General features: G+C 38.1%; 1 protein-coding gene across 1 annotated transcript in view; it reads left to right on the top strand.

Annotated features, from left to right (window-relative positions):
- The window catches only part of SKAP1 (src kinase associated phosphoprotein 1), a 255,673-nt gene that overhangs the window by 22,147 nt on the left and 208,736 nt on the right, over nt 1-24,790 (top strand). Inside the window, exon 2 of the mRNA XM_008530765.2 lies at nt 7,674-7,779. Coding sequence (XP_008528987.1) covers nt 7,674-7,779 — 106 coding nt within the window. The remainder of the gene's footprint in view (nt 1-7,673; nt 7,780-24,790) is intronic.

Genomic DNA, 24,790 nt, shown 5'->3' with positions numbered 1-24,790 from the left:
TGTGGTATATGAATTCCTTAGGTTAAGAAGGTATTCTTTTACTTCTATTTAATACAGTTTTGTCACAAATAGATAATAAATATTATCATATGAGATTTTCCCATTTACCAAGAAGTTTGCATAGACTTCTCTTTTCACCTTTTTAGTAAAGGTATAATACATCGCTAATATTGAAGCTTTATATTCCCAAGGTAAACTTTTTATATTATTCTTTTAATATACTGCTGGGTTTGATCCACTATTTTATTTAGGACTTTTGTATCTATATCAACTTTAAACTAATTCCTTTTTGTGCTCTTTTAGAACTGGGGTTGTGCTAGCTTATATCAAATGATTTGAGAAGCTTTCTCTCTTTTTCCAAGCTCTGGTATAGTTTATGTATAATAAGAATTATTTATTACTTAAAAGCTTTAAGACACCTATAAAACTATATGAATCTGAACTTTTTTTTTTTAACCTTTTTGGCAACCTTTTCCTCTTTCCCTCTGGTTATTACCCTATTCAGGATTCAGGTTTTCCATTTCTCAATTCAGTTTTAGAAATTTATTTTTTCTCAGAAACTGTTTCACTGAGATTTTCAAATTTATTTGCATGACATTTTGTTTTGTTTAGATAGCACTCTATTTTTGGAAATAACCATTTAGAGGTGTAAAAATGATACCCACTATCATAAAATTCAAATTGCACATAAAAGCACAAAGAAGAAAATTAAAATATCTTGAAATCTCCCCAACTGTATAACTTTTCTTTTTTGAGGAAGATTATCTCTGAGCTAACATCTGCTGCCAATACTCCTCTTTTTGCTAAGGAAGACTGGCCGTGAGCTAACATCCATGCCCATCTTCCTCTATTTTATATGTGGGTGGCTGCCACACCATGGCTTCATCAGCGGTGAATAGGTCCCTGCCTGGGATCCGCACAGGCTAACCTCAGGCCAGGGGAGCGGAACATGCAAATTTAACTGCTGCACCACTGGGCCAGCCCCAGTATAACATTTTTTCTTTTAAAAATTTCTGTATTTGTTGTTGCTCCCTTTTATTCTGCCTAATTTCTATGTATTTGTGCTTTCTCTCCTTTTTCCTTGATTACATTTGCTAGTTTATCAATTTATCGGATTTCCCCCTCACCTCTGAAAAATCCCAGCTCTTACTTATTTATCATTTATACATCTGTTTCACTCTTTTTAAGTTCAGTGGTTTTTAACCACTAAGTTGTACCGTGGAAACGTTTTCAAAATTAAAATCTTTTGTGAAATCCCAGTGTATAAATAGACAAAAGCCAGGCGCTTGTAATTAAAACAAAGAGGAGTGAGGGGAAGGTAGGGAGTTTCCCAGAGTCCCACTCACTCAACCTGCCCAAGCTCCTTCTCGTCCTTATCAGATGCTTATGACTCCAGAGAGCACAGTTAGGCAGCTACTGTTCTGACTTATTAGTTCTGCTTTTATCTTTATTGTTTCCTTCCTCCTGTTTTCCATAGGCTTGTTTTATTGCTTTTTTTTTGATTTCTTGAGTTTAGTGCTTATTGCATTTATTTTCATTCTTTCTCATTTAATACTGGAAATATTTAAGTCTATGAATTTGTCACTCTGTACAATGCTGGTCATATCTTATAATATTTTTTACAGCCTATTTTCTCAGTAGGTGGTAATTATAGTTTTGAGTTTCCTCTTTGACCCGCGATATATATAGGAGTGTGTTTTCGATGTCTAAATGTGGAGGGACTTATTTACTCTTTTAAATATTAATTTCTGGTTTTATTTCATTGTGGTCATAAAATAACATCTTTCTAATTTTGAGTTTTTAAGAAATTATTGACAGTTCTTTGTAATCTAGCATTTAGTCAATGTTTATAAATTTTCCATAACAGTTGTAAGGGGTGTATTCTATTTTTAGGTTACAGAGTTTGAGCCACTTCTATTATCTATCTTATTAATTATATTATTTAAATCCTCTATTTCTGCAGTATCCAGTGTAGTAGCTACTCTCCACATGTGGCTATCGGGCATTTGAAATGTGACTAGTCTGAACTGATATGTGTTAAGTGTAAATACATACTGGGTTTTGAAGATTTACTAGAAAAATGTTAAAATATCTCAGTAATAATGTTTATATTGATTACATGTTGAAGTGATAATATTTTGGATCTATTGGGTTAAATAAAATAAAAATCAATAAAAATTAATTTCATCTCTTTTTTTGGGGACTTTTTGAAATGAGGCCACTAGAAAATTTAAAATTATATGTGTAGCTGGTATTTTATTTCTATTGGACATAATTCCCCTAATAATTATATATTTTTATCCACTTAATCTGTTAAAGACTAGTAGTGACATTGACATCACAATTGTTTTTTTCAGTCATTTCCACTTATTTTTCTCATAATTTTCACAGTATATATTTTAGTACTGTGCTATTTAGAACATAACAGGTCATCTCTATAGTGGATTGTACCTTATGTAAAATAAAATGACCGCTGGCCTGTCTGAGTTCTACTTTGATATGGTTATTGCTAATCTTGCTTTTTAAGACAATTTGCCTGGGATGTTTTGCATACTGCTCTTCTTTTCACTTCAGCTTCATTTGTTTCAGGTGAGTTTCTTTTCAACAGTAATTAAATTTAATTTTATCTTTTGACGTAGTCTGATGTTCTTCACTTTTAATAGGGGAGTCCAACGTTTCACAATTATTGTCATCAGTGATATGTTATCTTATTTGCTGAGTTCTATTTTTATGCCACCTCATTTCTCTTTTTTCTATATTTTATTATATTGAATATTTTTTAAACCTTTTATTCTACTTTTATTACACTGCCTTTTGAAAAATTGTAGTTAAACCCATTTTCTTTAATTATCACCATCAAGGATGGAATAGTACCCACTGGCCCTCTGTAAATGAATAATTCAGCTTGTTTTTCTTCCTCGCTAGTCCTTTCCTAACTGTCGTTCACATGGTTATTACATCTTTTTACGCTGAATCTCGTCTTAATTAAGAATTAGTTTTGATATTTTTTGTAAGTTTTAAATCATAGTTACCACAGTTATCTAGATTTAACTTGTACTCATCGCTACCTCTTTTCTCTCTGTTAATCAGAGTATATACCTGAAAAGATTTTCTTCAGGAAAGAATGTAGAGAAAGAATTCAGAGTCACAACTGGTTGAAAATGATTTTCTGGTCTCTTTCTATATAACCAACATCTTGGCTATATTTAGAATTCGTGAGTGCAGTGTTTTTCCTTTAAAACTCTGTAAAAATTTCATCTTCTGATGCTTATTTTATGGAGAGGCCATTTTGACTCTTGTTTTGTAGGCAACTTATTTTTTCTGTCTGGCTGTTTGAGGGATGTTTTCATTTCCCTTGAATTTTGAAAGTTCAGAAGGATATGTGTAGATGTCATTTATTTATTCATTTGGTTTTATTTATTTATTTAAATTTTTATTTTATTTTTTGCTGAGAAAGATTCGCCCTGAGCTAACATCTGTGCCAATCTTCCTCTGTTTTGTATGTGGGTCGCCACCACAGCATGGCCAACAAGTGGTGTAGGTCCACGCCCCGAATCTGAACCCTCGAACCCAAGCCGCCAAAGTGGAGCATGCCAAACTTAACCACTTTGCCACGGGGCTGACCTCAATTTCGTTTATGTTTTTTAAGAACTGAATTGAGATATAATTCACATACCATCCAACCCACACATTTAAAATGTACCATTCAATGGTTTGTAGTACATTCACAGAGTTATGCAATCATTTCCACAATACATTTTAGAACATTTTCATCATCTCAAAAGAAAACTTGAACCCTTTAGCCTTCACCCCCATCCCCCTCCCTCCGTCTTGCAGCTCTAAGCATCCACTAGTCTATTTTCTCTCCCTATAGATTTGCCTATTGTGTATATTTCATGTAAATGGAATTATACAATATGCTGCCCTTGTGACTGGCTTCTTTCATTTAGCATAATAATTTCAGAGATTCAACCATATTGTAGCATGTATCAGCATTTCATTTCTTCTTATTGCTGAATAATATTCCATTGTATAAATATACCACATTTTACTTATCCATGCAGCAATTGATGGACATTGGGTTGTTTCTACATATTGGCTATTAAGAATAATTCTGTTGTGAACATTTGTGTACAAGTTTTTGTTTGAACACCTGTTTTCATTTCTCTTGGGTATGTATCTGGTAGTGGAGTTGCTGGCTCATATGGTGACTTTCTGTTTAGCCTGTTGAGGAACTGCCAGACTGTTTTACAAAGTGGTGGCACCATTTTACATGCCCACCAGCAGTGTGTGAGGGTTCCAATGTCTCTCCATCTCCAACAACACTCATTATTCTCCATCTTTTTTACTATAGCTATCCTAGTGGGCGTGCAGTGGTATCTCATTGTGGTTTTGATTTGCGCTTTCCTGACGTCAATCAATGTTGAGCATCTTTTCTTGTGCCTGTTGGTCATTACTGTATCTTCTTTGGATAAGTATCTATTCCTATCCTTTGCTCATTTTAAAATTGCATTGTCTTTTTATTATTGAGTTGTAAGTGTTCCTTATATATTCTACATATAAGTCTCTTATCAGCTATTTGATTTGCAAAAATTTTCTCCCATTCCATAGGTTGTCTTTTCACTTTCTTGGTGCCATCCTTTGAAGCACAATAGTTAAAACAATTTTTTTTTTGAGGACGACCAGCCCTGAGCTAACATCTGCCACCAATCCTCCTCTTTTTGCTGAGGAAAACTGGCCCTGAGCTAACATCCGTGCCCATCTTCCTCTACTTTCTATGTGGGACATATATAAAGTGGGCAAGCCTACCATAGCATGGCTTGCTAGGTAGTGCCGTGTCTGCACCTGGGATCCAAACCAGTGAACCCTGGGCCGCTGAAGTGGAACGTGCGAACTTAATCACTGCACTACCAGGCCAGCTCCCCACCTCCTTTTTTTTTTTTTTTAAGATTTTATTATTCCTTTTTCTCCCAAAGCCCCTCAGCACATAGTTGTGTATTTTTAATTGTGGGTCCTTCTGGTTGTGGCATGTGGGACGCCACCTCAGCATGGCTTGATGAGCAGTGCCATGTCCACGCCAAGGATCCGAACTGGTGAAACCTTGGACCACCAAAGCAGAGCACGTGAACTTAACCACTCAGCCATGGGGCTGGCCCCTGGTTTTAAATTTTTGATGTCCAATTTATTTATTTCTTTTGTTGCTTGTTCTTTTGGTGTCATATTTAAGAAACCATTGCCTAATCCAAGGTCATGAGTATTTATGCCTGTTTTCTTCTAAGAGTTTTATAGTTAACTTTTATAGTTAGGTCTTTGATCCATTTCGAGTTAATTTTGTATACTGTGTGAAGTAGTGGTCCAACTGCACTTTTCTTTGCATCTGGATAATCAGTTGTTCCAGCACCATTTGTTGAAAAAAGCTGTTCTTTCCTGTTGAAGTGTCTTGGCATCCTTGTCAAAAATTTATTGACTATAAATGTAAGGCTTCATTTCTGAATTCTCAGTTCTATTCCTGAGAGCTTATATGTCTATCTTTATGCCAGTACCTTATTGTCTTGATTACTCTAGCTTTGTAGTAAGGCTTGAAATCAGAAATAATGATTCCTCCAAATTTGTTCTTCTTTTTCAAAATTATTTTGGCTATTCTGGGTCTCCTTAATTTAAAATAAATTTTAGACTCAGCTTATTAATTTCTGCAAAAAAGCTAGCTGAGATTTTTATAGGGATTGCATTGAATCTTTAGATCAATTTGGGGAATATTATCATCTTAACAATATTGAGTCTTACAATCCATGAACATGCATGTCTTTCCATTTGTTTAGGTCTTGTTAATTTCTTTCAGCAACATTTTATACTTTTCAGAGTTTGTTTTGTGCTGCTTTTGTTAATTTTATCCTGTTTAATCCTTTTTTTATGCTATCTTAACGGGAATTTTCCCAGTTTCATTTTTGGTTTGTTCATTGCTGTTATATAGAATATGATTGATTTATGTATATTTACCTTGTATCCTGCAAAGTTGCTGAATTCCTTTATTAGTTCCAATCTTTTTTATTAGATCCCTTAGGGTTTTTTTATATACAAGGTCCTGTCATCTGCAAATAGAGATAGTTTTACTTCTTCCTTTCTAATCTGGACTCTTTTAATTTCATTTTCTTGCATAATTGCCCTGGCTAGCACCAGAGCAATGTTGACTATAAGTGCTGAGAGCAGACATCCTGATCTTAGGAATGGGAGGAAAACATTCAGTCTTTCACCATTAAGTATGATGTTAGCTGTGGGGTTTTGTAGATGCTCTTAATCAGGCTGAAGATATTTCCTTCTATTCCTAGTTCGTTGAGTGCTTTTTTGTTTATCATGAAGGGCTGTTGAATTTTGTTGAATGCTTTTTCTGCATCTATGAAATGATCGTGTAGTCTTTGTCCTTTCTTCTATTAATATGGTGTATTATATCAATTGAATTTCGGATACCATTTATTTTTACCTTTTAATTCAACTTCTCATATCCTTGTTCTTTAGAGTTCAGAGGACCCTGGAGGAAACCATTAAATGACGTATGCAATAGATGTGATGCAGGGCCTGGAAGTTGATGGTAGTCTTCTATGAAAATTTCAATTTCCAGAACTTTATATCTCATCAAAAGTCCTGGTGATGGCTATCTTGGATTTTTTTGTTTGGTGGTGGTGAATGGTGTGGATGTTGAACAAATTTTTAAGTGTGCTTCTTTTGTTAATTTTATCCTAATGTTACCCAACTGTATAAATTCATAACATTATTTTGATAGCATGAAAGATACAGTTTCCTATTATAGGCACTATTTTTGGAGATGGAGAATTTTAACTATATTATTTATATGCTTTTTGGGAATGGTAACCCTTCTATGCATAATAAAGTGTGTAGCTAGTATTTTTAGCAATTGTACCCATTATCAATGTATTTTATCTTTGAAAATATGTATTCCCCCCTGTTTCTTCCAACATAACATGATGTGTTTCATATTATATATTTCCATCATGTCCCTATTTTATAATGTATGTTCACATTAATTGCAGTTTCCTTCCCTTAGACACATTTTTCTTTTTCGTGTGAGTTCCTTCATTTGGTTGCATTGTCATTTTCGTTGATGATGCATCTGCTAATTAATTTTTCTTCTTTGAATGCCTACCCTTTTTGTTCTTGATTTTACAGTTCAGCTCTATTTTGTATGTTAGCTTTATTTGTTGGTATTTCTTTCTAGCTTCTATTGGCCTATGACCTTCTATGACTTGTTTGTAATATTTATATGTTTATGAAATTGACAGTCCATCCTCTGCCATCAGTGATGATTAACATTAAATGTTTCTTTAAAGTGATTTAGAAAATAGTTATTTCTAGTTATTTCTTGTGGTTAATATATACATTAGCTTCCTAAATTCATAGCAAGGTCATGATTATCAGAAGGTATCACTTATAGGCATATAAAAGTTTTATTTATTTTTTATTCTGGTAAAATATGAATAACACAAAATTTACCATTTTAACCTTTATTAAGGGTACAGTGCTGTGGCGTTAAGTACATTCACGTGGGTCTGCAACTTTAAAGTTTTTAAAGAGAAAATAATAGCCATTTCTTAATCCTTCAGATTTTCCTTTCTCCTTTAGTACTTCGTTTCTGTTGATCAACTTTCCTTTTCTTTTAGATGCTGAGGAGTTCCTAGCAGAAGGTTTGCGGAATGAGAACCTCAGTGCTGGTGCAAAGGACCACAGGGACCATATTCTACGGGGCTTTCAGCAAGTCAGAACTAGGTTTGTATGAACTGGTTCCATCATTCTTCTTCATAAGCTTTAAAACAATTTATAATCAGTAAAATCTACTTTAATATTGTATAAATTAACAAGGTAAGACATGCCTATCTTAGCTCTTTATCCTTGGTAAAGGCTTAGTAAATATTTACCGAATTGGATTGGAGGTAGATGGGCATACCTAGTGTAGATAGTTTACCAAAATAGAAATCTTTTGATAAGTGTGTATCTTAAGATAATTATTCTCCTTTTAGCTTCGGATTGTTATGTTGGTCTTTATTGAACACTTTTGCAAAATGTGTGAAAGGCTAAACATTTATGCTTGTCCACATTACTAAAGGGAAGATGTTAGGCAGTATGAGATCATTAATTTTCGTTATGATTTTTGATCCTGATTTCACTTCCACATCTCCTTCCCTGATGGGAAACTTCAACCAGACTTATCCAGTTGATTCTTTGACTATATTGGCATGTCTTAGTCTCAGACTGGGTTGGAATATCATGCTCATTCTGTTTCTTTAATAAAGGCCCTGACCTAATTTGTGCCTTCCAGAATGTGAACATCTGACAGATGCACACACTGCTTGGGAGAGGAAGAAATAAAAATTTTCCTTTGCAATGTCTTTCGCCACCACCTCTTGCTTGAAATGTGGTAACTGAACAAGAGTTGGCGATAAGGAGTGTTACTTTAAGCCTTTTCGAACCTAGTGGCAATGTGATTCAGAATGTTTGAACTGAGTCCTCTTAGAAAAGGGAGAGCATCTGCAGGTTTATGACTGGGATTAATTTGTGTGGCTGACCGATCTTAGCATCTACTTTAGAAACCTCACTGAAACTCCTTAGAAGCAAGGAATTTTTATCCTTTGGAAGGGCACAGCCAGAATCTGTTCCCTCCAGGAATGTGAGAGAACCTCACAAGATGCCCTGCTGGATCTTAATCGATCTTTCCTGCTGGCTAATTAAGCATCACTTTTACTCAGCAACTGGGGACTGTGTAATTATCAGCCTGGGTTGCCCTGAATAATTGAAACAAACAGAATGCAGAAGATAGGGGCTTTTTGCAAAAGTTAGAGTATCTATAAATTTTTGGTAGGCTGGAAGAATGTTACAACAAACTTCGCCATGATATTACTTTATTAGTGGATAAATTTAGGCTTAGTTGTGTACCTGAAGGCTTAGTTAGTAACCCATAGAATTTTTTATTTTTTATAATACAAAGTTAACCTTTGTATTATAGGATTATTATAAGGATGGCATGAGGAATAAAGGGAGAATTGTTTTAAATTGTATTACAGGGAGAAGGATGCCCAAAATATAATTGTATATATGGTGGTACTATTAGTATAAATCTGTGATTAGGAATGAAAAACAATTTTACTGCTTGTGTAGGGACAAATATAGAATGCGTAGAAATTTTCCTCTCCGTGTATTTCTACCACATCATTTGGAAAGGCCTAAATTTCAATCTGAAAGTGGTTAAAAAAAAAAAGTCATCTTGTGGTGACTCGTTATTAGTTGCATATTACTTCTCAGTTCTCTTTTTAAATGCATGCACACACACACTCACACGCACACACACCCAGGCACCCACATATAGAAGCTGTGTTTGTCATGGGATAGAGAAGGTTCCTTGTTCTCAAAGAACTTGCTGTGTGGTTTGTGGGATAGACATTCAGGAAATAATCAGCAGGAGCTTTAGGAAACATCTGCATTGTTGATGGGAGCTTTCTGTTCATTGATTTGTTGCAAGAAAGATGACACTTTATTTAGAATTGCATAATTATCAGATCATGGAGGAAATGAGGAGCCAGAAATTAGATACCGTACAAGAAAATGGAAAAATGAGGCTTTCCTCTGGCAAGCTGTTTGAAATCGCCTTACATCCACTCATTCAATCATCGTCCTGTTAATGTAACCCTTGTTTCCCTGAATGCTCTTCTGCAGCCATATTGCCTCTATAGCCTCATTTATGGCCGGTCAATTTCAGGCACTTGTTTGTATTGATACCAATGTTTTGAAAGCGCTGAAAGCTTGTGCAACGCCAGCCACATTTACTTTTGTTGTGTGGCAGTTGTATCTCCCCCAAAAACTGGGTGTGAAAAGAAATTTGGACATCATCAAACTTGAGAGTTAAATGCATATGGCAAGTTGCCGAGTAACATGAAAAGAAGTATTGAAAGTCATTTAAAAAGTTGTGTTTTTTTTTTTGCTTTTTCTCCCCAAATCCCCCCGGTACCTAGTTGTGTATTTTGTTTGTGGGTCCTTCTAGTTGTGGCATGTTAAAAAGTTTTATCTTTAGTCATATTATAGCTATAATATTTTAGGAGCTTGGTAAATTTGGGGGGTAGGAACCTCTCTAAAACTATAATTTGGCACATCAAAGGCTTATTTGGAAGGTAGGTAAGAAATCTCTAGCAGGGTAATCTGGGAAAGCCACTAGATAAATATAAATACTATTTATATATTTTCCCCCCACTGCTTTCCACTCTGTCTTTGTTGTGTCCTTGCTTTAGTTCCTTTGATTTTTTTCCTCAATTTGTGCTGCTCAAGAATGTAAAGGGTGGAGAGAGGTGAATGTAGCACTGCCTTTGAGTCTGGGTGAACTCTGGGAGCTTGGCCCGAATTTTTACGGTGGCTGAGAATTCAGTGGTGTTTGCCACAGCTCTGGGCTTGCTATGAATTAAGCATCTGACTCCATCACAGCTGTTATAATGAGCCACTTGTCACCTTTCTGTGGCCTGGACTGATTGACCCCAGGAAATGAGAGCTGAGTCAAGAGTCATGGGTGTCCTCCATGTGCTCATCTGTTTCTCAGTACAGGTAGCTGAGCTATTCTCTCTCCTCCCAGACTTACCACCAAAAAATCGTATGTATATCTCCATCTATATACTAGTTTTTTTTTTGGCTTAAAAGCGTTACCAATGAAGCATAATGTTCTCCATGTAAGACGAAATAAAAAACGGATGGCAATTTCTGCGATTCCAAGGAAATGAAGCCCTGTTGTGGTATTCGATGTCCTGAGCTGTGATGTTCATTGCTCGTCTTCAGACTGCCTCCTCATTTAAACCTTCTCTTGAAAAACTAAGAGCTCTCACATTCCGAGTGCAAGTTTTCATGGAGCTCTGTAGAGGACAGTTGTGAAGAAAGCCAGGCAGAGGCCCCTCCTGCTTTGTTACACTGCAGCGGTCACTGCAGGATCAGCGCCAGATGTGAGACACCTGGAAGGAAGCAGACACGATCTACACTCCGACGCTTGATGGCGTTCTGATGCATTTGGAGAAACAGTCAGGAATTCCTTAAAAGTTTGATTCAGGGGAGGCCATATGACAGCAAGAATACATTGAGAATGGGTGAAGGGATGAAGAAAATAGAGTATTGTCATTACTGAGGTACGGACTTGTTCTCTCTACATGGCCCGTTTTGGAACAGCTGGTCATTTACGCTCACTGTTGGAAGTGAAGGCCAGAGCCAATGGAAACAAACTCGGAGTATTATTTCCTTCTGTGAAACTTAAAGGAGTTCCAAAAAGAGACAGGTAGATTGATAGCGTATTGAAATGGAAAGAAATAAAGAAATAACTTTGTGTAACAGGATTACAGCATAAACCCCACAAAACCCAGGACATTTAAATTATTGGCTGAAAGAGTATCTTGAACATGTCTCATTGTGGGTGGCTAGCACATGGCTCTGCGTGAAATATGATACATTAATACAAATATCATAAAAATATTTCCAGTTTTCTTTGGGAACTTCAAGTTTTCTTTTCAGCTTAACATGGATTTAGCCTTAAGACAGGATTTAGTTTGAGAATATATCATTCTGATGTCTCTGTATTCTAGGAAGAAAGACAAGGAGTTGTCTGACACAACTCTTGGGAGCAAGAGTTTCAAAGTAGTTTACTGTGAATATCATTGCCATTAATTACATAGAGTTTTACTTTTCCTAAGTGCAGGTTATTGGGCTTTAAAACTCCAAAGCAAAACACACTCAAATGAATGAGCTTATCAAGAGAACCAATGTGTAATGTGCTGTTCGTTCATTTGTGTCACTCGCAAGTTTAGATCTTTGCTCATAACATCTCTTTCTGTTGTTCATTTTGCTACTTACACTGGAGTTTCCGTGCCAATGCAGGAAAAAAAAGAGTAGGCGGTACTTGTACAATCCATCTAAGTTTAAAGAGCTCTGCAAAGGCTCCAAAGTCATAGCAATAGTTTGACCACATCTCAAAGGTTAAAAATTCATTTCTTCCTTTTCCGGTGCTGTCTATGCTTCCCTTCCTTAAACCAAGAAAGAAAACAAAAACCCACAACTACTTCAGGGCTCTCACCTGATCAGTTTTATGCCCAAATTCCTGGACTAGTTTTCTATTATTCAGTGAGCGTATGTTGAGATTTCACAATTGTGTTAAAGATCTTTGGAGGTATACTTATCTGGGAGTGAGGGGTTATATTTCTTGCTCTTTTAGTCTGAAACGTTCTACAGGTGAGACCGATGTAATGTTACCTGCTGTGCGTCTCTTGGCTTAACCCGTACAGGAAGATCATCTTATTATGTGTTCTTTCTTAGCAAGTCTCTGGTCCTTTCAAAACAGCCTTGAAATGTATAGTTCTCCTTTTAATTTTGTGATGATGATGACTTTATTTATTCTTCCACTTTTGAGGGTATCTTGGATTTAGTACCAGCTTCAAGATTAAATTGATCCGTTTTTTTTCCTTTACGTTGAGCTGTTATGGTGGTGTCAGTTGGCCGAAGCTTCTCCCTTTGGGCATCCCATAAAATAAATACTTTATATAAGTCACTCCCATAAATAGTAATAGGTAGGTTTTAAAAAAAAAAAGCTTGGATGAATAAACTTGTTCCTATCAAAACTTTTTATTAAAAATTCCCAGTACTGAGCTGTTTGAACAGAATAACATGTTCTATCAAGAGTGAAAGGAATTTTGAAATGTGACCTAGGAGGCAGGCAGGTAACTGAGCTTGCACCCTTCGGGCTGGACTAACCCATTAGAATAATGAGTTGAGCACCACTCTTTATCGGTATAGTTAGGTCACTGAAATTTGCTTTATTCCTGATAGAATTATAGCCATCATTATCACTTGAGCGCATTCCTATTATCTTCTCAATATGGATTTGTCTTGGAAGGTCTCAGAAAATCCTCAGTGTCAATTTTTTAATACATGAAGCTTTTCTTTTGTCTATAAATGGAGGCTCTTAATTCATACATTATGTGAAAAGATCATTTGTAGGAAATTACTGTCTTCATTTTACCACCATTTGCTTTGGCCTTGATTTTAAGTCTCTCTTGATGAGCTGGTCTTTTGTCTCCGTGCTGTGCTATTTTCCCTGCTTGTAGAAAGCCAATGAAAAAATGCCTCTCTGTATTCATCTATTTGTGGATCTCCAGGAACCTTGTGGTGTGGGGCCTTCCTGATTGTGGTTTTCTCTAATTTGCTTGTTTTCTCTTATTTCTGATATAGACCCAACCTGTATCCACTTCCTGTGTTACAGTGAAACTGGAGGAAAGGGGAGAGCAATGTTAGAGCACTGGGTCAGCTGTCAGGAGCCAAACTCTTTGTTCTGATGTTATTTCTGTAACACTGACTGATTGAGTAGGAGATTCCCCTAACGATGATCTTATGTTTTCTTTTTATGTTGCCTCCCCCGAAATGTAGTTTGGAATTATTTTTTTTCCAAATGTTACAGAAGTGCAAACATTACCAACCAAACCTTGAAATCTCTATTTGATTTCTTTTATGCTATTGCTATGATTTTTTTTTTTAATTTGGAAAATGATGCAAGAAATTTCATTTCCTTGGGATTTCATTTTATTTCATGGTTCTCTTGAAAATGAGATGGGCCTAAAGTGGGTTTTTGTAATCACACCGTGTGAATCATTTCTTCTTTGGAAGCCGGATCTTCTCTCCCACTGTGTAGCCTCATCTGGTCTCCCTGAAGTGCAGTGCTAGCAGGGTGGATAATGAAATGCAGTCCTACTTATTGCACTCAGCAAAGGGCTCAGAGAAGATGGGGGAAAAAATCAATCCCACAGGAACTTCTTGAGTGTTAGATGCCCATATTTAACCCCCATGCATTTAAAATGGAAATGAGATATCTTAGGGTTTTAGTTTTTGATTTACACAAGATGTCACCACCTCCTTGGCAATGGGAATATTTTACAGACCAACTGCTGACCTGTTTGGGAAGATCTCAGCCTATCGCCCCAGGTCCAATGTAGTTTCTTCATATTTCTTTCAAAACTCTCAGCAGTGCTTTGCAGTAGCTTTGATTCTTCAGGCTTCAAAGGATACCCCTTCCAGGGCCAATCTTCCAAAAGAAAAAAAAAGTCAGTGTAAGGGAATGAACAGCTCGTAAAGGAAGGGGCAGCTATCCCTGTGGCAGCTCTTACTGTAGTCAATTAATAGGCAGTTTACAAATCAGTCATACTACGGCTTTGCAAAGCCAAGAAAATTCCAGTTTGATGCTAGTGCTTTGTTACAAAATTCCCACTTGGAGTGACCCAGTCTTCAGTAGTCCCGCTTCAGATTGTTTTATCATAGATACAGTGTGGCTCATATAAGATGCATTATCGTTAAATGCTGAAACTCAAGCTCCCTATTGAGTTTGTGAGCCTTGTTGGGGTTCTCATTCTAATTTACAGAAAACTTTATGGCCACATAATTAGCTGTTTCTCTACGTTATATTGGTGAGTGTCTCTCATTTGTGAATTCTCCCACAATCACAAGGTCCATTTTACAGTTTGATAATCGACACCTTCTACCGTGTCTACCAAGTGCCTTTGTTCCTTTATTGATGAGAGAACTGAGAACTGAGAAATTACTCAAAGTAACAGAGTTAATAAAAGATTAGGATGTAGAATGTAGAATTTCTAATTGGTTGCTTATTTAATCAAGCCATTACCAAAAAATGAATTGACAGCTTTCAAAAGATTATTGGTTTGAAAGAACTATAAATAAATATTGAAGTTTAGTTAATTATATATGCATGCTGAAGTGTTTAAGGATGGAGTATACTAATGTCTGCAATTTATTTTGGAATGCATCAAAAATATAAGATGGATGAATGGATAGATATGTGACAAAGCAAATATAGCAAAATGTGAGTCATAGAGTCTAGGTTATGGGTATATATGGGTGTTCTTTCACCTTTTGTGCATATTTGAAAATTTTCATAGTGTAATGTTGCCAAAACCATTATTTGTTTCACTTTGCAGTTCAGAATCCATAGACTTCATTCACTGTGGCTTCAGAAAACCATAGACTTCCTCAATTTGGAAATGTAATAAACATCTTTGTGATTTTTTTAGGATGGTAGTTTTCCAGGAATAACCTTATTACTTTTGGATGATAGCAGACTAGGGCATAATCCTCCAGTTTGTTATGTCTGACACAACTAACTAACTTTAAGTAGTTAACTTTTATGCTTCTTTAAAACTTCTAGGCCAGCAATTATTGAGAGCTGAAATTCAATTCAAACATTCTACCCAGGAGATCCTGAAATTTTGATTTTTTTTAAGGAAAGGCAATTTCTGGCTTTTCTCATAAATTTGATAAAAGGAAAGCTAATATGAGATTGGTGGTCCAGTAGGAAATGGAACTCAATTTTACATTTTTTAAATCATTTTATGGTATTAAAAATGACAGAGGTTAGAAACAAAGCTCTCATTCTTTTATTGAACTGGAATTGAAAGTGGCAGAAAATCATTTTGGCCCTAGTGCAGTGAATGTTATCACTAAAACATGTTCAGGGGATATCAGGATAGTCTCGCAAGCACCGGAGACAACAGTTCACCGAACGAGAACTGATTTTTCTGTCCTTATCTTGAAATTATTAGAAGTAGAGGAGATGAAAGTATCCTAGCTCTAAGAGGACAGGGGATGGAGTAAGTGTTGAAAATGATAATGACTTCATCCTGGAGAGAGGTGAAGTGGAGAGAACGTGGTGGAATGGGTGTCTCAGCAGTGACAGGCGAGTTGGAGGCAGTTCACAGGGCCAGTGGGGCCAGCGCTGGAACCAGCCCCAGGGCCGAGGAATCCAAAACTGGAGAAAATAGCATTTGTGCACACTTGTGGGCTGACGATGAACATGTTAAGAAAGCAGGCGATACTATGCATTAAAAGGACTGTTTGAAGATTTTAACAGGGAGATTAAACTGGAGCTGTCAGCAGCTACTTTATTTTGAGAATCTGGTAGGAGAGAAATTTTAAGTCCGTTTGGGAAAAACCAATCATTTTTGAGTGTGCAGTGTGATTATTCTTCAGAATTTTGTGTAAATGGAGCAGGTTGGTAGGCATATGTTTGCTGATCCTGTAATGATTAAAATTCAGAATAAGTAAGACTCTTGTGAAATTGAGTTTTCAGGTTCCAGCCAGTGTTCTATACTGCCATATGGCATAACTAGAATTAATTGCTGTTCCCAGTCTCGTATTCTTTCATTGAATATCTAGATGCCCTGTTTGAAATATTAGAGGTTCCACAGAAGTATTTAATCACGTGAGATAGATGTTTGACATTCCATGAAAGCTGTGTGTGTAGCTAATAGTTGCTTAGAAGAAAAAGCCCTTTGTGAGGTTTTCTGCCCCGTTCCCCCTTTTTTATTAGAAAAATGGATTGATAGGAGAGTTAGCAAGGAAAAGAGGAAAGGGTCTCCAGACTTTGTAGATCAGTGTAAATAGAAAAGGTAAAGCAAGGAATCTTTTTTGCTAGTCTTTAGCTCCTTGATCCTCCAAGTATGGCCCGTGGACCAGCAACATCAACATCTCCTGGAACCTTGTTAGAAATGCAGAATCTCAGGTCTGTTGAATCAGACCTACTGAATCAGAATCTGCGTTTTAGTAAGACCCCAAGGTTATTTGTATGCACACTAACATTTGAGATGCACTGCTCTAACACATCATGTTAAAGTTCACTTTAAACTCAGTGTTTTGGAACTCAGAATACATATTTCTGGACACTATAAACTCCTTAAAGGCATAGATGGTCTTATGTTCATTTAAAAAAAAAAAACGGGGGCTGGCCCCATGGCCAAGTGGTTAAGCTCGCGCCCTCCGCTGCAGGCGGCCCAGTGTTTTGTTGGTTCGAATCCTGGGCGCAGACATGGCACTGCTCATCAAACCACGCTGAGGCAGCATCCCACATACCACAACTAGAAGGACCCACAACGAAGAATATACAACTATGTAGTGGGGGGCTTTGGGGAGAAAAAGGAAAAAAATAAAATCTTAAAAAAAAAAAACAAAAAAACCCACAAAAAAAACGTCTAGCAGGGTGCTGGCGTGTGGTATGAGTTCAATAATGTGCATTGAATAAATGGGGGGAAACTGTTATAAATGTGTTTTTAGGTCCTAGGCTAAACCTTAGCACAAGAGACCCTCCTTATTAGGAAATTTCCCATTTAGTAGCCAGCCCCACCTGTTCTTTTTCAGAGATAGGGTGCCTTCTTTTTACTGAGCGTTAGGGGTTACAGAGCCATTTGTAAAGATAGTGTCCATCTCTTCAGATGTCTCCTATGATAACATTTCTCTAACATTCTGTGATGAAAGATTACAAGACCGCTGACCATGTATTGGAGTTCTGTTGGAGCATGGATGCCAGTCATTCCATGTCTTTGTGGCCTGTCACCAGCCCTCTGCCTTTGGTCATCATCTTTCCTAATGAGCTTTGCACTTCCTTATCTCCACTGTCTCTCATCTCTCCTGATGACCTCTCTTCTAATCCTTTCCCCTGTGTTTCCTAGAATCCACGTCCTGTTGTAGTCAAACTCCACTCTATCCTCAGCCTCTTTTCTCCATCTCTGCCTAGGTAAGCCATGGCTCTTCTGCAGGGTACTGTCGCTTGCAGTTATCTTAGATAGAGTTTGCTTATTTTCCGAAGTGCTGTTGGTGTTCTTCAACTCCTTGCTGCCACTTTCAGACTTTTACTATTCAATCTTGTCCCAAACCTCTCCTCTTTTGAGAGTTGTCTATGTACCTTTACAATTCTCTGTCCCTCTGTCGTCTTTTGAGTTCAGAGTCCCTCCTCATACTCTTTGAGGACTGAAGCATTGGCTCACAGTTGTCCTCACTCCACCGCTCCCACTCTCCCCAGAGACCCTCTCTTTTTTAAATTTAGCTTTCCCCTCTCTGTTACATCTCTCCATTCATCATATAAATATGCTCAAATCTCTCCTAGTATTAAGAAAAACATTGCAATCTACACAGTGATTCCCTCTCTAGCTACTGTCCTGTATCTCTTTTTTTTTACAGATGAACTTCTTGAAACAGAAGCTTAGACTGGTCATTTCTGCTTTCCTCTTCTCTAGTCGCTCTTCAGTCCCCTGTAATCTCGCCTCTGTTCCTGTCAAGTTACTCTTGCCAAAGTACCAGTAACTGGCTAATTGCCACATCCAGGTGACACTGTTCAGTCTTTGTCTTATTTGGTTTCCCTGTAGCATGTGACACTGTTGATAACTTGCTTTTCCTCAGAAAGTTAAAAAATTCTCCGTCTGTTAATTCCCATGATAATAGCCACTTCTGGTTTTCCTTCTTCCTTGCATTTATGGCTCTTGCTTCAGCTCATTTTTCCACCCTGCCCTCTTCGCAGTTGGCCCTCAGGCCTGCCTCTGTCCTCAGCACCTTCTTCTTAGACATTTGCACGCGTGTCCATAGCTCCACATCTTCCTCTGTACAGGGATGACTGTCAGTTCTACAGCTCAACTGCAGTTCTCCAAGGCCCCACACAGCACACTGGCTAGCACCTTCTGGGTGTCATAGATATCTCCAGCTTCACAGAGCTGGGGCAGACCCTGCTGGATGCCTACCTACAGCCACCCTCCATTCTTCCTTGACAACAGAACCCCACCAGCCTAGGGATGAATCATAAGCTGAAAGCCGTTCTTCTTTGCCAGTGGTTGGTCTAGGGTTTGCATAAGATATAATTTTGGCCAAAGAAGTGTAAGGAGAGACTTCTGATAGCCTCTCACAGGACAGTCCTCTGCTTGGGAGACAGCAATATGTTGAAGTAACATAGGCCGCTTAAGACATTACTCTGCTCTCAGGTGTTAGGGCAGTAATATGGGGAGAGCGCAGGTCCTTCGTGCTATTGTTGGACCCCTGCATCAACCCTGGAATCACCTGCCTCCAGACTTTCCCTTCGGGAAGAAATATAAGTTTCTACTTGTTTAAGCCTCTGTTGGTCTCAGTCAGGTTTTCTGTTTCTTGTAGCCAGAAGAATCCTAAATGGTTGAGCGTCCAGAACCAAACTCATTATTTTGTGTTCTGCTCACCCCTCAAGTTTAATTCTGCTTTCCCTCAGCCCGGGCTCCCAGGGCAGAATCCCCGGAGTCATCCTTCACTCCCCGGACCATCAGCGAGCCTACTGATTCTCCGGCCTAAATGTGTCTTCTCCTTTCTTTTCCTTTTCTCACTGGCTGAACTTGAGCCTTCAGAAAGTCTTACTCAGAGCATTGCAGAATTCTCTTTTCTGCTTCTCCGCGTCAAGTTTCTCCCTGTTCCAGTTTATTCTGCTCCTCCATTCTGTTGACAGGGGAAACTTTAAAAAAAGTGATAAATTAATCATCCATGCTATATAACAAGATTTATTGATCTATAGAACAATAAGATATACCATAAGTGAAAAAGTAGGTTAAAAATACATAGAAAAACTCGCCAAAAAAGCCTGAAAAATACACGGAAATATTAATGATAATAATCTCTGGCAAGTGGAGTTTGAGTGATTTTTAATTTCCCCTTTTTGTTTATTTGTATTTTCCAACTCTCTACAGTGAGCATGTGTTTAATCATAGTTCACTGATACCTGAGTCTTTCCTGTTTAGAAAGGGGTAGGGACTTAAGATCCAAAGAATATTAGGGGGGTATAGCTCAGTGGCAGAGCATTTGACTGCAAAGAATATTTGGTTTCCAGGTGGGAAAGGAGTTGGTGCTGAAGGGAGAAGAGATGTAGAAGGAGAAAATTAGGCTTTACTTGGGCAGCATAGCCTTGAGTGACTTCTCTGCAAATAAACAGCTGTATTTGGGGGTGTTTTATTCTGAGTCTACACACACACACGCACACACACAGGGTAGTGAAATGATTTTTGAGCCATATGAGATATAGCAGTCCTCTGAGTGATTTATGATGACTTTTCTAAAACACATTTTTTTTTACATAAAGGAAGTTCGTTCTCAAGGTCTTCATGAGATGAGGTATCACTGATGGAACAACTTCCATTTCTAAGATACTGTCCCTTTGAGCTCAACTGAACTGACGTGGGATGAATCCTTCATTAGAAAAGGGTTATCTACACCCTGTGTGACTATTTAGTAAAACGTTTGCATTTGTGGGCCTAGTTTTCCAAAGTGATGGTGCTTGAGTAAACCATTCGCTTCCTCCTTCTCAAAACATCAGTCGCCATGATTGATTTTTATGTTGGTCATAAAGAGAAATGGAATCAACTAAAAGCAGGGTCAGCATTACAAACCGGAAGCAGTTAATTTACTTAAAAAATATATACTGGCTATTTGTTTACTCTTTGTTGGGCATGATGCCAGGTGGTCAAGCCAATATCGCATAAGACATATCTCTGTTTTTCAAGAAGTTCTTGGGTCAATGAGTGGCCAAACTCAGGGACAGGGCCAGCATAGAGACCACTACCCACAGATCTCTTCTCTAGAAGGCCTGAAATGTTTGGTTTCAATTATTTACATACCTGGGCTTTCACCGTTTAGAGATTCATTTGGGTTCCTCACCCTCTTTTAAAATACAAACTTACCTGGAGGGTTAAGAGACTTGATTGTACAGTCATGTACCTTAGCCCTATTTAATGGTTTTCTTCTAATTTTTGGTTAAGATCATGTATGCTGAAGAAATTCAATGCCTCATAAGTTTGTCGAACCTCTGTTATAGGCAATGCATGGGCTAGGTACGCTGAGGGTTATAAAAGTCATGGAGGATCCTTTTCCTCAGGAAGAATGAGGACTTTACCTCTGCAACTTAAGAATAACAGTCCTGGCTAAGGTTTATCACACGTGTACCATATGCTTAGTCCAGGATCAAGGGCTTTACACACATTATCTCATTTAATCCTCACAACGGATGTATGAGGTGGATAGTGTTATAATTCCCTTTTAACAGATGAGAAAACTGAGATCCAGGGAGGCAATCGACTTTCTCAAGGTTACATAGCTATTAGGTTCTGGAATTGGGCCGTGAACCCAGGCAGTATGATTGTTGGGCCAGCACACTTATTGAGGTTCAGTTTCGTCATAAAAAGTGAATAATGCCACTTCATTCACTCAGTTGCTTATTCGTTCAACAAATGTTTATTGAGCATATGCTATGTGCGAAGCATTTTTGTGGTGAACATGGCACAAGTTCCAGTCCCCCTGTAGCTTATTTTTGAACAGGATAAACCAAATAATCATGCAATACAACCACCTTGTAGGATTATTTTTATGCTTATAAAAGTGCCTAATATACTGCATGTCACATGCTAGATACTGGAAAAATGTTCCCAAGAAATTTACAACCTGATGGGAAGGATATAAAAGGATGCACAAAAAACTATAATCTAAGGTATATTGTGGCTAAAGTTCTAGAAGAGGTACATATAGATTGTACTATGAAATCCCAGAGAAAGAGATCACTTCTGGTTGGTGGGCTGTAAGAAGCCTTCATAGGTGAGATGACATCATGGCTTGGACATTGGTTGAAAGGGATAGGTTTTTGGTGAGATACATTGCACACAAAATAACAGGTGCTCAGATGCAGAGGAGATAAAGTTTAGCCATGTTTGGAAACCAAAGGGTCATTCTGTATATTAGGTATAAGGGAATAATGGGAGATGTAGCTGAAAAGATAGGATGGAACCAAACCATGGAAATGAGAATTTTGATTGGATTTGGGGAGGAGAGGTAGATAATTTGGGAGAGTAAAGCACAGGGGAGGGGTGGGTAAGCTGATGCTTTTGTAGGGAGCTATGGGTAACATGTGGGTCCTTGGCACCTGGGCTGAGGTCACTGGGAGGCAGGAGATAGTTGCAAAGGGAGAGAGGATAAGAATCTCAAAGGTTGCCTATGCTCCCTATGCCCAGAGAAGGAAGCCAAATCAATTCTCTTTCCCATTACCTTTTGCTTTGAAGACACCAAGCTCATTTTATATCCTTGGTTCTATAGCTGGCTTTGGTTTGTTATAGGCTTAATAAGCTTTTACGGATAGCCAGGTAACCTAACCACTTCTCAGAAGTTTGTGTCTATCGGAAAATACATTCTAAACAGCTGACTTTATGTTTCAATTTTGAAATGCGATTGATTTGTAAAACAAAGATTGTATTTACTATATTTCAGATCCGTTAACAAGATTTACTTTACTAACAAGTAGTAAAGTTTTTAAGCTGGCCCAGAAAACCTACCACTATCCATTACTTTGTTTCATTAGGGAAACGCATTCCAGAGTTCAAACGACTGGAGATACAACACTTGAACTGGGAGCTGCCTGTCTAGAATTCTTTTAACAGGCAACTGCTGGAAAAATACCCCTTTCCTTTACAGTGTTTTCCAGACTTGCTCGATCATGTGAATTACCTGGGTTCTTGGTAAATTTCAGATTTCTAGGTCCCTATCCTGGAGATACTAATTTACTAGGTCTCTGTGGACCCTGGGACTTCATATTTCAACAAGGGCTTCAGGAGATTCTTAAAATTAAGGAAGTATATGTAAAAGTCTTTATCAGAAGACCACATTTTTTTTTTTTTTTTAGATAAGAGACTACTTTGGTTTTCAAATGAATTTTAACAGTGAAGGGGAAGGGAGGAAGAAGGATTTGACTGGGAAGTGTGAGTAGAGGCTCTGGGTTTGGGTGGTGAGGAGGGTCCCCCAGCCTGATTGGGGGTAATTGACAGGAAAATTTTACCCGCAGGGCTTAGGAACAGTGAGTAGCTGACAACTTTCCAACCTAATTAGCTTCTAGGGTGAGCGATGGAGATATGGTCCGTAGCAAATGGCCTTGGTCCTTCCCTTGGCCTGCTCTCTTGTGGGCTTCCCTGTGGCCTGGCAACCAGCAAAGACATTTCTGATGCTGGAGAATCCTTTGACGTGAGACAGAACCAGAAGTTCTGGCCCCACGATGGGTCAGGTAAGTCCTAGGATTGACTGGTTGATTGTAGTTGAACTGCTGGTGCCCCTTGACCTGTATTGATACAGCCATAGAAATGGTCACATGGTCATTAGCCTTTAGATCAAAGTCAGTTCCATTCTTTATGATTTAGATAACTGGGCACCTTCTGTAAGGGTTTGAGTGTGACTGCGGTAGGTACTGCACAAAGAAAGAAATAAGAAAAATTATATTTTAGGATAGAATCTTGTACAATTAGGAAAAAAGTCATGTTGAGGGCGAAACTGTGAAATAATTTGAAAATGATTTCTGAATTTCTGTGTACATCTCAGTTCTTAACTGAAAGAAAGTATACACACAAGAGTAGGAGTTTCTTGACAATTTCAGTAATTCACTGCAGTTGTTAGAGTGGTTGCCAGTGGAAGCCTTATTTCTAGATTCTATATTTATATATTTATTCAAATTTTGGTGCAGTATGAATATTATGTCTTTAATTAGGATTCTGTTGTTATTTTGCAATTAATCTGTGTCAGTAGCTTTAGCATCTGTATTAAATCATTTTCTTCATGAAAGCTTTTAATGAGGAAATAAATTAATTGTATTTATACATTGGATTCTTGACACTATGATGTGTTTTCGGTCATGTCTTTTGAAGTATATTTTTGCTCGTCATCTTGTGGTTAGTCTTTGAAGCCAGGCTTTTGGGGAAAAATTTTTTCTTATTTTTATCTTTCTCTTCTTCCTTTTCTTCCCTTCCTTTGATTTTCTTTCTTTTTTCTTCCCTCTTGCCTTTGTGTGAGTAATTCAGAGGAAAATGAAGGTACCCCTTCCTATCTTATTTGGGATAAGGATATCTTATTTGGGATAAACTGAAGGATTTCAGGGAGGGGCATGTTAGGACTGGGTTTGCGTTTTTGGTCATTAGAATAATGATGGTGCTAAGGACATAATAACCGACACAGCCTATAGCATTGCTTGGAGAGCCTTGCCTTCTGCCTGCCTCTCTAGCCTTGTTTCCAACCCTCCCAGAAATGCACACTACACCCCCTCATGCTGAACTCAGACAGCTCTTCTGTTTCTCACCTCCATTCACTTATTTAGCAAGCATTTAGTGAGCACAAGCACTGCCCTTGAGGGCTCAGTGACGTGGACAGCCATGAAAGTTGTAGTGCAGTGTTAAAGGTGGTGCTGAAAGGTGTGCACAGGTGTGCTGTGGGAGCACCTAACACAGGAGACCAAGCTGAGCCTCAAAGGACCACCAAGGGTTCACTAGAAGAAGGAGGTGCACAAAGGGAAAAGCGTACTGGGGGAGAGAGCAGCAACCTGTGAGAGCAGGAGTGTGAGCAGAGCAGGGGAGAACCTGAGGGCTGGGGTGAGCCACTGAAGGATTTCAGGGAGGGGCATGTTAGGACTGGGTTTGCGTTTTTGGTCATTAGAATAATGATGGTGCTAAGGACATAATAACCGACACAGTGTACTCAGTTCTTTGTATGTGTTATCTCAGTTAATCCTCCCAAGAACCATACAAGGCAGGTATGGTTATGATTTCTATTTTAAAGTTGAGGAAACTGAGGCTGCAGCTAAAATCTCACAGCTAGAAGATGGAGGAGCTGAGACTCCAATCAGATCTGTCTGCAAAGCCTCTCCTCTTCACAGTCACTGCACTTCCTTCTGCATCAGCACTGAGGAGAGTGGGTCAGAGAGGAGCAAGGGGGGAGGTTGACCGCTTGGGACGTGGTTGCATTGATCTGGGTGAGATGTTTTGAAGGCTTGAATGAATTCACTTCCTGTAGAGATGGAGAGGAGATAGATTAAAAAGATGTGAGGGGAGTAGAATCTACGGGTCTTGGTGATGGATGGGATATACACAGAAACAGATAAAGAAGTAAAGTCATGATTCCTAAGTTT

Source organism: Equus przewalskii, chromosome 10, assembly GCF_037783145.1.
Source record: "Equus przewalskii isolate Varuska chromosome 10, EquPr2, whole genome shotgun sequence".
Lineage (NCBI taxonomy): Eukaryota > Metazoa > Chordata > Mammalia > Perissodactyla > Equidae > Equus > Equus przewalskii.
Note: the sequence above shows the minus strand (reverse complement) of the source record. Positions and strands in the feature narration are given on the sequence as shown.